This window comes from Arabidopsis lyrata, assembly GCF_000004255.2.
Source record: "Arabidopsis lyrata subsp. lyrata unplaced genomic scaffold ARALYscaffold_1, whole genome shotgun sequence".
NCBI lineage: Eukaryota > Viridiplantae > Streptophyta > Magnoliopsida > Brassicales > Brassicaceae > Arabidopsis > Arabidopsis lyrata.
The window spans coordinates 28788418-28803511 of record NW_003302555.1 but is presented as its reverse complement, the minus strand read 5'-3'; the positions used below and the strand labels follow the sequence as shown (position 1 = coordinate 28803511).

General features: G+C 46.6%; 2 protein-coding genes and 1 long non-coding RNA gene across 3 annotated transcripts; 2 read left to right on the top strand and 1 right to left on the bottom strand.

Moving 5' to 3' along the window:
- Positions 1 to 135: 135 nt before the first annotated feature.
- On the top strand, positions 136 to 1972 carry LOC9330524. Its single transcript, XM_021014858.1, has 4 exons — positions 136 to 362; positions 443 to 989; positions 1072 to 1537; positions 1612 to 1972. The coding sequence occupies exons 2-4, from the start codon at positions 843 to 845 to the stop codon at positions 1770 to 1772; spliced, it is 774 nt and encodes a 257-aa protein (XP_020870517.1). The 5' UTR covers positions 136 to 362; positions 443 to 842; the 3' UTR covers positions 1773 to 1972.
- A 129-nt stretch (positions 1973 to 2101) lies between these two features.
- On the bottom strand, positions 2102 to 2839 carry LOC110224983. Its single transcript, XR_002329423.1, has 2 exons — positions 2584 to 2839; positions 2102 to 2496 (listed from the first exon to the last, which is right to left on the bottom strand). It is a non-coding gene; the product is annotated as an uncharacterized LOC110224983 (long non-coding RNA).
- Positions 2840 to 7825: 4986 nt separating this feature from the next.
- Positions 7826 to 9070, top strand: LOC110224472 (uncharacterized protein At3g60930, chloroplastic-like). The gene is made up of 3 exons (XM_021010560.1): positions 7826 to 8263; positions 8376 to 8449; positions 8512 to 9070. The coding sequence occupies exons 1-3, from the start codon at positions 7826 to 7828 to the stop codon at positions 9068 to 9070; spliced, it is 1071 nt and encodes a 356-aa protein (XP_020866219.1).
- Positions 9071 to 15094: the final 6024 nt, after the last annotated feature.

Below are 15094 nucleotides of genomic sequence, written 5' to 3'. Positions count from 1 at the left end.
AGCTTCCCTTTTTCTATTCAAATAGTACAACATGTATTTATTATATGGTGTGTGTTTAATTTGGCTGTTTGGGTTCCTTAGGTTGTATCCCTTAGGGTATAGCATCCCTTATTCTTGTGTTGATTTGTTGGGATTGCCTCACTTATATATGCATAATTACTATTAGTGTTCACTTGCGAGAGAGCTCCTTTCTTTACAACTGAGAGAGCTGTTGTTTGTTTCACCAGGAGCCCCGCAAGAAGGTTGTGGAGGAAGAAGCTGGGGACGCTGAGATGTCTGGATTAGAAGATATAGTTCCACCTACATTCTCAGTTGGTCTAACCCAGCAAGCAGTGGGTGGACCTGTGTTGGCGGAAGAAAATGTATGGGTGAATATTTATTTCTTTCATTTAAGTCCATATTTAAAAGTGATGAAATTTATGTGTGGTTCAATATGTTTTAGGAACCAGCTACTGTGTATTCTACGAAGAGTCCCGCTGAGTTAGATGCACCTACTTTTTCTTTAGGATTGACACAAGAAGGTGTTGCCATGAGGACTAATAAGTCAACTAGGAAGCGTAAGGCAGGAGTGGGGAACTCGCAACTTCCAAGCAGACATAGCTTGCGTGTACGTGACAGCATCACAAAGATATGTGTTGATGCTACGCCTATAGGGCAGGGAAGAAATAAACGACACAGGTCTGGGAAGGAAGATGATTGTGTTGACGTTAGCAGGACAAGAGAGATACCTACAGCTATGCTATTTACAGGTGATTTTGATCCATTTACTCCACCTAGTAAAGTGAAAGTGCAAGCTTTTCTTAAGCAGATGGAAAGGTCAACGTAAGAAATACATCTTGAAAATGTCTATTGATGTTTGTTGGTTTACAGTTAATCTAATGTGGATAGTCCATGTGCTTTGCAGCTGTTATGATGTAGCAGGGGGCATGGTGGTGGATAACATAGAATTTCTCCAAATTTACGAAGCCATAGGTTTTCTTGATGAGTCGGTATGTACTTATTTTGTCATATAATAGACCTATAATTTGATCCATCAATTGTATCACTGAGTATGACTGTTTTTAAATGTAGAGTGCGGATATGTTGGTCAAGTTCATCCAGTTACGTCGTGATACGACACCTATTCTGCGTTTTGATTTTCTACCATCCACCTTTGTGTCTGAGCTGTACCGGCAGTACAATCGCTTTGTGAGATCGCCAGACAGGAAGATGTTTTCCTTCTCCAATGTATCCATTGCTCCCTTTATTACAAGACCAAAATGGATGCATGAGGTTGATGTTGTCTACATCCCCATGCAAGTTGAGAGACAGCATTGGATCGGTTTGGTCATTGACTTGAAGACGTGGAAGCTTCTTGTCCTTGATTGTAACAGAGGACGCTTGAGTGACCAGCAAATAAGTCAGTATCTTGAACATCTTTCAATCATGCTGCCTTATCTCTTGGCCAGACATGGAATCAATGAGGCTGCCCACAATCCAAGGCTTGACCCTATGTCTATCTTAAGGCCTACCATACCGTTCCACTGTTCTGCTTTGGGTTGGTCTATTTCCTTCTTAGTAAATATTATGTAGACAGAACAGTACAGTAACCAATTTATTTTTGTAATGCAGGTTTGGTTGGGATTGTATCGATTGTTCTTCTTGAGCTGCACGCAGTGTCATCACTGCAAACCTATTACAGGGAACTTGACGATGAAAAGATCCAAATTGCAGCAAAACAGTATGCTATTGAAGCATTTGGTGCATTTTCTCCAACTCCTATTGCTCTGTAGACATCTATGTAGTAAAATGGTGCATTTTCTCCAACTCCTATTGCTCTGTAGACTTCTATGTAGTAAAATGGTGGAATTCTTTACTTTTTATCTTGTACTCCTAGTATCAAATCTTTGGATTGGATGTTGTTTACTGTTTAATTATTGTAAACTTATTTGGATGATTTGCTACTATGTTAAAAAGTATTTGATGTTTCCTTGAGAAGTTGCTATATAGTTCTAGTAGTCTCTATAATATTTAGATTTAGGTTAATTCTGATTTGTTTTTGTTATGTTCAGAATTGATAATCAAACTTTTAGTCAACATATAATTAAAATCCAAAATACTATTTAGGCATCAAAATAACATTAAACCATTTCTGGGTTTATAATATATTACAATCTTCAAAACATGGTGTTCTTGGGCATCACAACCTTATTTACAACACTGCATAGAGATAGATAGATAAGCGTATCATCCAAAATACTATGGTATATACCATGATAGGATATACCAGAGTATTTTGTGATAGCTTTGGACTACACAGCCACTGCATATATACATCATCGCATCTATACTTGCTGCGGTAACCATTATTTTGCCCACTCCAAAAACTTTCTTTGGAACACCTTCATTAAAACCCATGGTTGTTGCTAATGCTTATATAGCATTTTTACAGGAAGCCTTGTTGTGTCCTGGGCGACAACAACGGGAACACCTCCTGTTAGACTGTTGACGAGGGCGCTGCATTAAAATACAAAACATTGTGTTAGGAATATTTGATGATGATAAATAGAATAGACTTGTTAAGTAAATAGAATAGAATCATACCTTGAATTCCCCCTTAGATTTGATCCGAATATTCTTAGGCCTGCCCGGTGGACGTCGCACAAAAGGAGGATTAAGATCCCCTACAGTACCAGACGCATTATCGGGTCCCCCGACAGATGGAATAGGATAAATCTTCTCGGCATAAGAAAGTCGAAGCGTGTGTTCAAAGTATGCCGGTGCTACAAAGTTATCCACGCTAATTCCAATGCTTGTTGCTGCTGCTATCACATGGGCACATGGAATGCTAAGGCTTTGGAATTCATTACAGGTACAAGTCCCGTCTACTAGTTTAACTGTGAAACATTCACCACTTGTAATTTGAACTTGAAATTCGAACTCGCTTATTGGCCTTACTGACATGGCCATTGCCAGCTCAAAATTAGCTTCTACTAAGTTGCGAACTTTGGGAGCTAAGGTGGTTTGTGACCGTGCAGCCCTGGCTCTACGGAAAGCGAACCAATCCATAAGAGTTGTACGAATGTATTCAAGCATGCATATCAATGGATAATCTCTAGCTTCTTTCAGTACACTATTCCAGGATTCGGCGATGTTGCTGTCCATTATGTTGTACCGCTTTCCCATAGAATGGACCCTTGTCCAATGAGAGAATCCTACATAATCATTAGCAACACTAATTAAGCAGTACAACTCTTATATATTTTAAAATAGTGTAACCTATGTTAACGAGATAAATATATATCTTTAAGTCCTCATACCCCTTGAATATATATAACCATGATATGTAGTATAATGACCTACCTATGTCAACAAGATATGCAGCACATCCTGGGCTTAGCTTTTGAATTTGGAGGAAATTTTTGTTGAAGTCATCAACTACATAGGCTCTGGCTGCAGCTGACATTAAACCAGCTAGGGTTTGGAGCTTGTACAAATGCTTTACATTCCTCCACAGATGAACAGTACAGGCAGCATGATTCGCGTCCGTGTAAACCTGAAAGCCAAATTATAATGCCCATTAGTTAACTTACATAGCCAAACAGAGGTTAATATTTTGTAAATTTCTATCTGTGAAATTGGTTAATCATTTATACCTTCCTTAAACCGCTGTAAATGCTAGAATGGCGGTCTGATATGAAAACTGTGGATGTCGGATTCACACACTCAAGTATTTTTATTAGTAGGAAAGATTATTCTTGAGGGACAAAAATAAGAACGTAAAAGGCTTATGAATTGCTACAAAAATTGCTATCGTATTTCTCGCTTCAGAGGAAGATCCCCTTTACATGGCCTTTGGCCTTTATATTTATACATAGAGAAACGACATTAAAATGAGTAATTAAGTACAATTATTCCTTCTTAAATGTGTCCGTTTTGATTCTTTGACTTTAATGCTCAACGTTTGAATTTGAGTTGACTCTGATCTTCATGGGCCTCGCCTTTTTGGCCCAATTGTCCTCGAACCGACTTACCCGTGTCTTCTACACCGAACTCATGTCACAGTGCAGTCACTTCGGATTCTCGAAGTGGTTGTCACCACTTCGACCGTTCCCTCGGCTCACGGGTCCAATGGGCTTTATCCTTTATGGGCCATTATCTTGACTACGTGGCAATCTTTGGTTGGTCTCGGACTTCTGGTGCGGGATCCGACACCAACAATTAGCCCCCTAAGTTCTTCGAAGTGTCATTCCAATTCGGAGGACTTTAAATGCTTTAAATGACCAAAGATTGCGCTCGAGAATCTTTCTGATTTCCCGCCGAAAATCTCATCACTCCTTTAATTTCGGCACTAGCCATTTTTACCCGATTGACATCTGTCATCATTATGACCGTATATTAATTAATTACTATTAAAACGGGAAAAAACCTTCCCACTTCTCACACAACTTCCAAGGCGGTTTCATCATTAGTTTGTGTGAGGTAACTTCTTTTCACATTACTTCCTTCTTTTACTTTTGTGCTTTAATCAAAACTTCTCTCTACTTTTCTTCACCGAACCTCTCTTCGCCGGATCTTGAATTTTTCATTTTTATCTGATGACTTCTGATTCTGAAAGACTTGAATCTCCGTCTTACGACGAGAGGCGTTCTAGTAATGACGAATGCACTCGTCCTAACGATATCGCCGGTCCTCATTACAAATCCACCTGTACTCTTCAATCCCTTGAGCGATTAAAGGGGCTTTGTCAAATTCCTCCTGGAATTATAGCGGAGGCGCAAATAGCCGATCCTACGGAATCCCCGGAGAACCACCGTGTCGGCTACTTTTGTGTTTACGAAATTTACTTCAAGGGCTGCGGATTGACCTTCCCCCTTCCCGAAGCCCTAGTTCGATTCTTGGCGGCTCTCGAGATTGCTTTACCTCAATTAACCCCCAATCTCCTCCGAACCATCCTCGGGATTATAACCGTTGCGGCGGAGGCTGGCTACGTCATTGGAGTCCCCGAGCTGAATGAACTTCTAAGTGTGAGAAGTTCGTCAAAGAAAACAGGATACTTCTCGGCATATGTGGAAGTCGAAACTAACACAATCAAGATTTGTCTAGGGTTTTATTTTAGGGATACGATAATCGTGAATTCTCAAAGAACAACAGAAACGATTGATACCAAAGATGGTGTTCTTGATATTATTAACGAAAAGATGATTTTGATCGTACAAGAGTTGATCGTAAAAGAAAAGGTGTTTGTGCTGTGAGAGCTTTGCGTAGTGTAAATTCTAGAGCGATGTTGCTTGCCTTTGATTGAGCCTTGAGTCTCTTTATATAGGGGTGATAAACCGCCTCTCCAGCGATATTCTCGGAAGATTTCCATTTATCTTGAAGTCGGCTCAGAATATCGCGGATTAGGATAGTTTCCTTATTTTTCGGAGTCTTTGGGAGATTTCCTGATTTGAGTCGATCCTTCTAGATTCTCTCTTATCATTTCCGGGTATATCGGAAATGATCCTTCTTGTTCGGAAATGATACCTTGCTTGGAAATGGTACTTTGAAAGCGAATATTTACCAAGTCTTTAACTCGGGCGATGATGAAGACTTCACCTCGGAGAAACTTGTGCAATCGGCTCAGGTACACAGGAAGGACTGGCTCGGTCACTCTAGGATGGCTTGTTCGGGTGTCCCCGAGGCGATGGGCTCAGAAACTCCCGAGGCGAAGGGCTCGGGTGCTTGAGACGTAACGTTCAAATATCCCCGAGGCGAAGGGCTCGGGTGATTGAGACGTAATGTTCAAATATCCCCGAGGCGAAGGGCTCGGGTGCTTGAGACGTAATGTTCAAACATCCCTGAGGCGAAGGGCTCGGGTGCTTGAAACGTCTTGTTCAAGTATCCCCGAGGCGAAGGGCTCGGGTACTTGAAACTACTTGTTAAAGGTATGCCCGAGGCGATGGGCTCGGGTATACTAAATCGATTAGATGGATATCCCGAGGTGAATGATGCGATACCCCGAGGTGATCACTGAAAGACTCCCGAAGTGTTCTAAGTCTGGCTCGGCGCAAAAGGATGGAATCCGACCACAACAGTTAGCCCCCCAACTCGTTAGTTTGGAGAACCGAGCGTGACGAGCTTTATGACAATTAGGCCGAGCCGTTTACTTTGAACAGTTCGGTCCCTTTAAAGTTTTTGGCGATTTGAATTCCTCTGTCATTTCATCTTCTCTTGGCGTGTGACGGTTGGGATTCCTTCTCGAGAAGTGGAAAGGTCCTTTCGCTGATTACCGAGATTCGTGTGGATGCGAAGTATCTTATTTGATTTGTGTGTGCCCGACGCGCCTTAGACGCGGACGCGATGTTTTTATTTGGTTCGTTCGTACCCGACGCGCCTTAAGTCCCTATAAATGTTAAGTCTCCGACTCATTCTCTCATTTCGCAACTGCAAAGGAAAATTTTCAAGGTTCGTTCTCTTCTTTCTCTGATCTTGAGTTCTTGCATTTTCTCTACTTTTTCCGTTATACTTCCGTCGTAGCGCCGCCGTCATTAGATCTAGGTTGATTTCTCCGATCTGTCGAGCTTTGTTCCTCCGATCAACTTCTTCAATCTCCCGAGCCAGAAAATGTCTCTATCTGATTCCAGCGATTCGCCCCGAGGCGACACTCATCTTCCCGTCTACAAGAGAAAGATGGTCTAGAGTTCCTCGAGCGACCCCGAGGCAGATACCACGGACCATCAGATCGTGTTGTACCGTGGAAGTGATGCAGAGTCGGCTTCACGGGAAGAAGACCCGAGCCGTTTCATCGTTCGGGAAGATGCGGTTGCAAATGTGGCTCGGGATCAGGATTTGCCTGATGATCCCGAGGCGATTTTGAGTAGAAGGAGGACCCATCCACCGGCAGCTGGTGGAGCTGGAGTATCGTGCTGGCGAAATGCCCCCGAGGCGCCTCTACTTCCTATTAAGGCCGAGGAGGTTCACTACGATTCTGACGAGGCGGCTAGGTTGCTCCAAGCTAAAGTCCAAGCAGCCAAGGGTCAACAGAAGAGAAAACGAGCCAAGAAAGCTAGGAAACCTGATCCCCCGGGTTCTACTTTATGCACGGAGGATTCCCTTCGGGATCTCAAGGCTCGATTTGGTTTTAGCGAGGGGGTTGAACTCAGACTTCCAACTCCAAATGAGCGAGCCGATGATCCACCCGAAGGGTTTTTTACCCTTTACGAGGGGTTCTTCTATCATTGCTACCTTTGGCTTCCAATCCCGAGGCCGATTTTGGCGTTTCTGTGGTCGTACAAGATTGCTTTATCCCAGATAACGACCCGAGGCTTGCGGCATCTAGTGGGGATTTTAGTCCGAAGTATTGAGACGGTCAATCTCGTCGACCTAAGCCACTTAAGGAATCTCCTAGAGATCCGGCGCATACCGGGCCTTGTTGAGAGATTTTACATATCTCCGAGGCCAAATAGGAGGGTTATCGGTGGTTTCCCGAGCAAGGATGAGAAATACACCGACCATTTCTTCTTCGTAGCCTTGAATGAGTATAGTGTCCACGAGGACTACTTAGGGAAAATTGTTGGAAAGTGGAGACAAATCGGTACTACGCCCGAAGCCGTATTTGCTGTCTTGTTTTGCTTTAACCTTTTTACTGACCGTTTTTCTTGTTCATGCAGATCGGAACCCGTCGTTTCTCGAAGACATTCCCGAAGGCTTTCTAGACCACCACGACGAACTAATAGCTCGGAAGTGCGATTGGACGAAGCACTTCTCCCAGAAAAGGATTGAGAGAGCCTTGCGTTTGTTGCACGGAGCTCCCTGCCAATCTTCTTCAGAATCATCCGACCACCGTCTAGATCACCTCATTGAAATGCAAGGAGCTGCGCAATCTTTGAGGGCGAAGAAAGCTGCCGAAAGAAAGGCGGCCGAGGAGAAAAGGGTTTGCGAGGCGACTTTCGGACCGTCAACTCCGCCTGAGGTTAACATTGATCCGCAGGTTGCCGATGGTGCCAAGGAGACTGAGGAGGTTCGGGTCGCTGCAGACTTGTCCAGGCCCGAGGCCTCTGGTGATGTTCGGCCGGATGTGGAAGTTCCCGCCGCAGCAGGGGCTTTGGCGATTGTAGCTCTGGGTGCCGAGGCGAAGGCTAAGGCAAAAGGGAAGAGGCCCCGAGGTGATAGCTCGGGAGGACGCAGAAGGGAGAAGAGGAGCCGTGGTGAAGTTCCCATCTACAAGGATAAGATAGCTTCGGCTAATCTTATCGCTTCTTGTTCGGGTCCGCCGCTTTCCGCTCCCGAGGCCTTGCTGGAGGCACAAAACTACCGTGAGACCGCTGCTGGATTTCTGAAGTTATAGATTCGTTCCTTGCGTGTTTTTCTATCGTTTCCATACTTGTTTGCTGACGATTCTCGTTCTATTGCAGGCCTTCAACTCGATGAATTCCATGGTTCGAGCCTACGATTCTGGAGCTCGGAAATCCGAGCTTGCTCGTGAAAAGTCGGAGATCTCCCGAGCCGAAGTAGAGGCTAGGATTTCTGAGGCGATTGCGGCTAAACAAGAGGCGAGGCATCGGCCAAGGCCGAGAAGGTGGAGCGGTTGAAGGCTTCGGAGGATAGCCTGCGAACTCGGAGAAAGCTCGAGGTCGAGATTGCACGCCTTCATCGGTTATTTACCGAAGAGAAGGCTCTCCGGGAGAAGGAGATTATCAGAGAGCGGAGGGCAGCCAAAAGGGAGTTTGCCGAGAAGGTCAAGGCTATCGAGGCGAAGATGGACCAGTACGGGAAGGTGTCTACGCGCTATATGTACTTGGTGCAAGCGCGGGCCAATGCCGAGCTGATAGCCGAGTTGGAGGAAGGGAAAAAGGTGGAGGATGAGAAAGCCGAGGTCCTTCAATGGACGACTGAATATGGAGACGCCGAGGATGAGTACGTCCGTCTCGGGACCGAGCTGCGAGAGGACTTGAAGCTTCCTCCGGTTTCCCCAGACTCTGTCGACGAAAGCTTCGGGAATCGTTCGATAGAGGGTGCCGCGGCTGCGATAGGTGTTGCCGACCAGTCGGGTTCGAACCGAGGTACCGAGGTAGCTCAAGTTTCGCCGGTTAACCAAGATTCGATCTGATCCCGAGATGTCTTTTTATTCTCTTTTTTGTAAGACACGCCTGGACGGCTTTATCCCTTGAATATTATATGCTGTATTTCCAGGATTGAATTTCATATTCAAATGAACCTCGTAATCGTAAGACAAGTATTTTTCTTAAACATTTTTCCGAACTGAATTCAAAACTAATGTCAAATATTTGGTTTTATCTTTCGAGCCGAGAGCGAAAAGAATCATGCACCGGTGTTAAGTTAACCGAGTTTAAGAATTGCTCGTTGAGAAGTTAAATCCAAACGTCTTAACTTTCGAGCCGAAAGTGAAATGAATCGTGCACCAGTGTTAGGATAACTGGGTTTTGATTAAGTAGGACTAATCTTTATCGGTTGCGACCCGAGCTGATATAGTCGAAGCCAGTGCTTAGAAGCGGACTGGGGTACCAGTGTCGAAGTCAACTGGGTTTTCTGAAGACAATTTCTTTATGGCAGGATATCTCCGACCGAATCGTCTCGACTGTTTATATAGCGCGCTGTAACCGAGGCGGTGAAAAGAGCTTTTTCTGTCCGAGGACGTGGCCATCGTCCGAACGAACTTTTAGCTTTATAGGTCGATAAGATGACCGTTAAAATCTCCGAGGTGGATAAGATTTGATAACCCGAAGGGTAAAAACTTTAGAGAATTTGAAAAATTTAGTGGGAGTATATAAGTATACGGACCCACTCTCCCCTTTTTTAATTAGGGGGGGTAGCTGAACTCGTCCGAGGACGGGCTGCCTACGTACCCTTTTCAGGGATCAAGCCACCCCGTAGTTCAAGTACATGCGTACCTTAGGTTTTTAGCGGTAATATTTCCTTAGATGCATTGCGTTCCAGGATCTAGGTACCGCTTTGCCGTTTATGTTGATGAGTTCGTAGACGCCGGGACGGATTACCTTTGCGATCGTGTAAGGTCCCTCCCAATTCGTACCGAGCTTACCTGCGTTCTGCTCGGCGGTATTCTGGAAAACTTTGCGTAGTACGAGCTCTCCTTCGTGGAAGCGGCGATGCTTCACGTGAGAATTGTAGTACCGAGCCGTTGCATTCTGATAGTTCTGCATACGGATCAAAGCTGAATCTCTTCTCTCGTCAATTAAGTCCAGTTCGTCCAGCATCATCTGAGTGTTGGAATTTTCCTGCTCGGGGAGAAAGCGTCTTCTCAGTCCCGGGATCTCGGCTTCGGTGGGAATCACACACTCCGTGCCGTAGACAAGGGCGAAAGGTGTTTCTCCCGTGGCCCGCCGCGGCGTGGTTCTGTGTGACCATAATACTCCTTCCAATTCGTCGGCCCAGCGGCCTTTCTTCGCGTCGAGGCGCTTTTTTATTCCGTCGAGAATCGTCTTGTTTGCCGCCTCGGCCTGTCCATTTCCCTGAGGATACCGAGGCATAGACTTGCTGAGGCGAATTCCCCATTTCTCGCAGAATCCTTCGAACCGAGCCAAAATAAACTGCGATCCGTTGTCTGTGACGATCTCGTAAGGTATCCCATGGCGGCATATGATGTTCTTCCAGACGAAGTTCTCGACCTGCGCGTCTTTGATGCTGGCGTAGGAGTCCGCCTCGATCCATTTGGAGAAGTAGTCTGTCAGTACGAGGACAAGTTTCTTCTGCTTGGAGTTGTGTAGAGGTCCGATGATGTCCATGGACCATCGCATGAATGGATAAGGCGAAGTGATGGAAGAGAGGAGCTCGGCGGGTTGATGAATGGTTGGTGCGTGCCTCTGGCATTTATCACATCGTTGAGAAAACTTCTCGCAGTCCTTAACCATCGTCGGCCAAAAATATCCGTGGCGTTTGATCTTTATAGCCAGGGCTCTTCCGCCAGAATGGTTTCCACAAGATCCGCCGTGTACTTCTTCCATGGCTCTCCGAGCTTCATTTCCTTCGACACAGATAAGGAGGGGGCCAGAAAATCGCCATTTAAAGAGCTCTCCGTCGATCAGAGTATACCGAGCCGCTTTGGCCTTAAGCTTCCGAGCTGCCCACTTTTCAGTAGGAACTTCTCCATCGGCGATGTAGCTTCGGATGGCTCCGATCCATTTGGCATCGCTTCCGTATTCGGGCTCGGTTGCGTCCGTAGTTTGCTGGTCTAGCTCTTCGATGTCCATTTCTTCCGGTTCTTCTGTCTCCCGAGCTGTTAGAACTTGATCCTTGCTATTATCTTCAATGCTCGGCTTTTTGATGAACTCAACCGGTATGATCCTCTTCAGATTTGGGTCTGAGGTTGAAGCTAGAGCCGCTAAGGCATCGGCCGATGTGTTCTCACCTCGTGGGATTCTGGTTAACTCAAACTCTCCGAACTGTTTCGCCAAGTCTTGTGTGAGAGCAAGATACGCTTCCATTCGTTCGTCGCGAGCCGCGTATTCTCCATTGAATTGATTAGCCACGAGCTGGGAGTCGCAAAAGGCTCGCAGCTTGTTGATCTTGAGTCCTCGAGCCAGCTTAAGTCCTGCTATTAGTGCTTCGTACTCAGCCACGTTGTTAGTCGCGTCGAAATTTAGCCGAAAGGATTGTTCAAGGATTTCACCCTCTGGTGATGCGAGGCGGATTCCGACGCCAGAACCTTGTTTTGAGGATGAGCCGTCGACGTGGAGGATCCAAACAGCGTTGGATGACTCTTTTCGGACGTTCTCTGTTGGCAGCTCGATGATGAAATCGGCCAAGACTTGAGATTTCGCGCATGTTTTGTTTCTGTATTCGATGTCATACTCGCTGAGTTCTACCGCCCACTTGGCCAAGCGTCCCGATTGGCTCGGACTGTGCAGGACGGTTCGGAGTGATACGGGCGCCATGACGACAATTGAGTGAGACTGGAAATATGGCCGTAGCTTCCGAGCTGACATTACTACGGCGAGGGCGAGCTTTTCAGTTTGCGGGTAGCGTGTTTCCGCGTCGGTGAAAGTTTACGAGACATAAAATATCGGCTTCTGCTCCCCTCTGTCTTCCCTGACTATGACTCCACTTATAGCCGTATCAGAGACTGCGATGTACAGGAATAATGGCTCGCCCGGGACTGGTTTCGCTAACACTGGTGGATTGGCCAAATACTTCTTCAGTTCCTGGAAAGCTTATTCGCAGCGATTGGTCCATTCGAATTTCTTGTTCCCGCGCAGAGTATCGTAGAAAGCAAGGCATTTGTCAGTGGACCGCGAGATGAATCGGTTCAAGGCTGCGACTCTCCCGGTGAGACGTTGGACTTCGCGCTTGTTCTGTGGTGAGGGCATGTTTGGTAGAGCATCGATTTGCTTCGGGTTTGCTTCGATGCCTCGGTGAGTTACGAGATATCCCAAGAATTCTCCCGACTTTACCGCGAAACGACATTTTGCCGGATTGAGCTTCATGTTGTGCTTGTTGAGCTGGCGAAAACAGTCGCGTAGATGGGCTATGTGATCGCTTTCCTCAAGGGATTTGACTAACATGTCGTCGATATAAACTTCCATCGTCTTCCCGAGCTGCTCGGAGAACATCCTGTTGACGAGCCGTTGATACGTTGCGCCAGCATTCTTGAGTCCGAAGGGCATGACTTTGTAACAGTAGATACCTCGGTCTGTGATGAATGCTGTCTTCTCGCGATCGTCGGGGTGCATGAGAATCTGATTGTATCCTGCGAAAGCATCCATGAATGATAGCAACTTATTTCCCGCGGTTGCTTCCACTAAACGATCGATATGTGGGAGCGGAAAACTGTCTTTAGGGCAAGCTTTGTTCAGATCGGTGAAATCGACGCAGACTCTCCACTTGCCGTTCTTCTTTTTAACCACGACAGGATTTGCTAACCAGTCCGGATATCTTGCTTCAGAGATCGAGCCGATCTTCAGGAGCTTTTCTACTTCGGCGTTCACTGCATCTGCGCGATCCCGACCCAATTTTCTTCGCTTCTGCTTGATGGGCTTGAAAGATGGGTCAACATTCAGCTCGTGGCAGAGTACGTCGATGCTTACCCCGGGTAGATCTTCAGCCGACCAGGCGAAGGTGTCGATGTTCTCTTTGAGGAATGAGATGAGCTCGGTCTTGATTTCTTTGGTTAAGTCGCTGCCAATTTCCACGCATCGTTCAGGCCGTTCGTCGTCGAGGCTAATGGAGATTACAGGATCCGAGGTAGGCTTCTTCTCCTCGCGCGCCTCCTCGATCTGTAATTGCTATAACTGTTTAGATATAGCCTTCTCTTCACTCCGGCCAAGTTTTGATTTCTTGTGATTGGTTTCAGCCTTCGCTTCGGTGACAGGGTTTCGGAGTTTGTGTGCTGCCATGAAACACATCCGAGAATTTTTCTGACTGCCCCATATCGTTTTCACGCCATTAGGGGTCGGAAATTTGACACACAGATGATATGTTGATGCGACAGCTCGCATTAGATTTAACCATGGGGTTCCCATTATGACGTTGTAGATGGTAGGTCGATCGGTGACTGAGAAGTTGACTATCTTTGTTACCCCGCCGGCTCGGACTGGTAGTTGGATGGTTCCAAGCGTTATCAAAGTTTCCCCTGAAAATCCGAGGACAGGCCTCGGGGTCGGAATCACCTGTGACATGTCGATGTTCATTCGTTGGAGCGTTTCGCGAAAGATCACATCAATGGTGCTGCCGGTGTCAATTAATACTCGGTAAATATCGTGGTCTCCTATTGCTAATGTGACGACGATTGGATCGTTATGAGGCATGTCGAGCCCGTTTGTCTCGCTTTCTTCGAATGTGATCACGTCGTTAGGTCGATCGGAGCGTCTTGTCCAGTTGCTAGGCGTCTCGGCTCGGCGTTGATAAGCTTTGATTGCCGCTACGGTGTCAGGACAGTAAGGTGATCCACCCATTATGGTAAGAACCTTCTGCCGCGTACCATCTCGGTCTTCGTCTTCCGACCCCCGGGTTCTTTTTTGAGACTCCTGGTTCCTTGGTTCGGGGTCTCTTCCTGGGTTGGTCTGCTCGGGCTCTGGTTCTGGCTCGAGGTCCTTAAGAGTTACGTTTGTCCCGAGCTCTCCAGCTAGGAATTTGGTTGCTAACTTGGCTCCGAGGCTTCGGCATCTCGAGGTATGATGGCCGAAAATTTTGTGGTGTTCGCAATATTCTTGATCATTGCTCGGTGGCTGATCCCTCGTCCAAGTGAAGGACTCTCTTCCACGCCCACGGCCTCGGCCTCTGCCGCGGCCACGGCCTCGGGGCGTGTCAATCTGATAGCTATGGTATCCTGAGAAATTGCGCCCTTCGTGATGCGTATACGTACCGCTCTCACGCGTTTTCTTCTGGACCGGAGGTGTCGCTTGGGCTTTCTCGTTTTTCTCGGTTCGGGACGCCTGTTTTGTTGGCTCGTGCCTCTTTGCTAGTAGCGCCATTTCTTCTTCGTGGGCGACGAAATCCGAGGCTCGATGCAGCGCGTCGCGAATTGTTGTTGGTTTAGACAGGTTCAACTCTTTCCTGAATTCTGACTTGTACCAGAGAGCTTTCTTCAAAGCCGAGAGAGCTGCTACATCCGTAATTCCTTCGACCTTGGCTAGCGTCGATTTGAAGGTCTTGAGGAAATCCCTTAATGGCTCGGTGGGCTGTTGAGACAGAGACCACAGATCCGCGTCGGAAGTTCCGGGGTCGATGAGCACGGAGTATTGTTTGAGGAACAATGTCGACAGCTCGTCGAAACTATCAATCGAGTTTCGTTCCAATCTCGAAAACCATTCTAATGCGGGTCCTTTGAGGTGTTCCACGAACAGTAGGCACAGACCTGCATCCTTTTCCCCGGGCCACAGATATCACGAACGATTTAATGTGGCACTTAGGATCGGTTGATCTGTTGTAAGAGTCGATTTTGAACTTTCCCAGATTGGACATCGTCGTTTCGGAAATTCTTTTGGTGAAAGGCGTGTTCCGAGATTCTTCCAAAATTCGGTCGATGTTTGGTGCGGAGGATGAAACGCTATGTATCTGGGTTTTGACGAGCTTCATATCAGCTTCCGCCTTGGCTAGGGAGGCTCGGATTTTGCTTAGCTCGTCTTCTCTTTCGGATTCTTCGGCCCACCTTATGTTT

Bases quoted from the DNA above. Each gene is read 5' to 3' on its own strand.
- LOC9330524 (XM_021014858.1), top strand. From the start codon at position 843: ATGTCTATTGATGTTTGTTGGTTTACAGTTAATCTAATGTGGATAGTC. The intron at 990-1,071 runs GTATGTACTTAT...TTTTAAATGTAG, and splicing joins TAGGTTTTCTTGATGAGTCG to AGTGCGGATATGTTGGTCAA. The intron at 1,538-1,611 runs GTTGGTCTATTT...TTTGTAATGCAG, and splicing joins GTTCCACTGTTCTGCTTTGG to GTTTGGTTGGGATTGTATCG.
- LOC110224472 (XM_021010560.1), top strand. From the start codon at position 7,826: ATGCAAGGAGCTGCGCAATCTTTGAGGGCGAAGAAAGCTGCCGAAAGA. The intron at 8,264-8,375 runs GCACAAAACTAC...GTTCTATTGCAG, and splicing joins CTCCCGAGGCCTTGCTGGAG to GCCTTCAACTCGATGAATTC. The intron at 8,450-8,511 runs GTCGGAGATCTC...CGGCTAAACAAG, and splicing joins TCCGAGCTTGCTCGTGAAAA to AGGCGAGGCATCGGCCAAGG.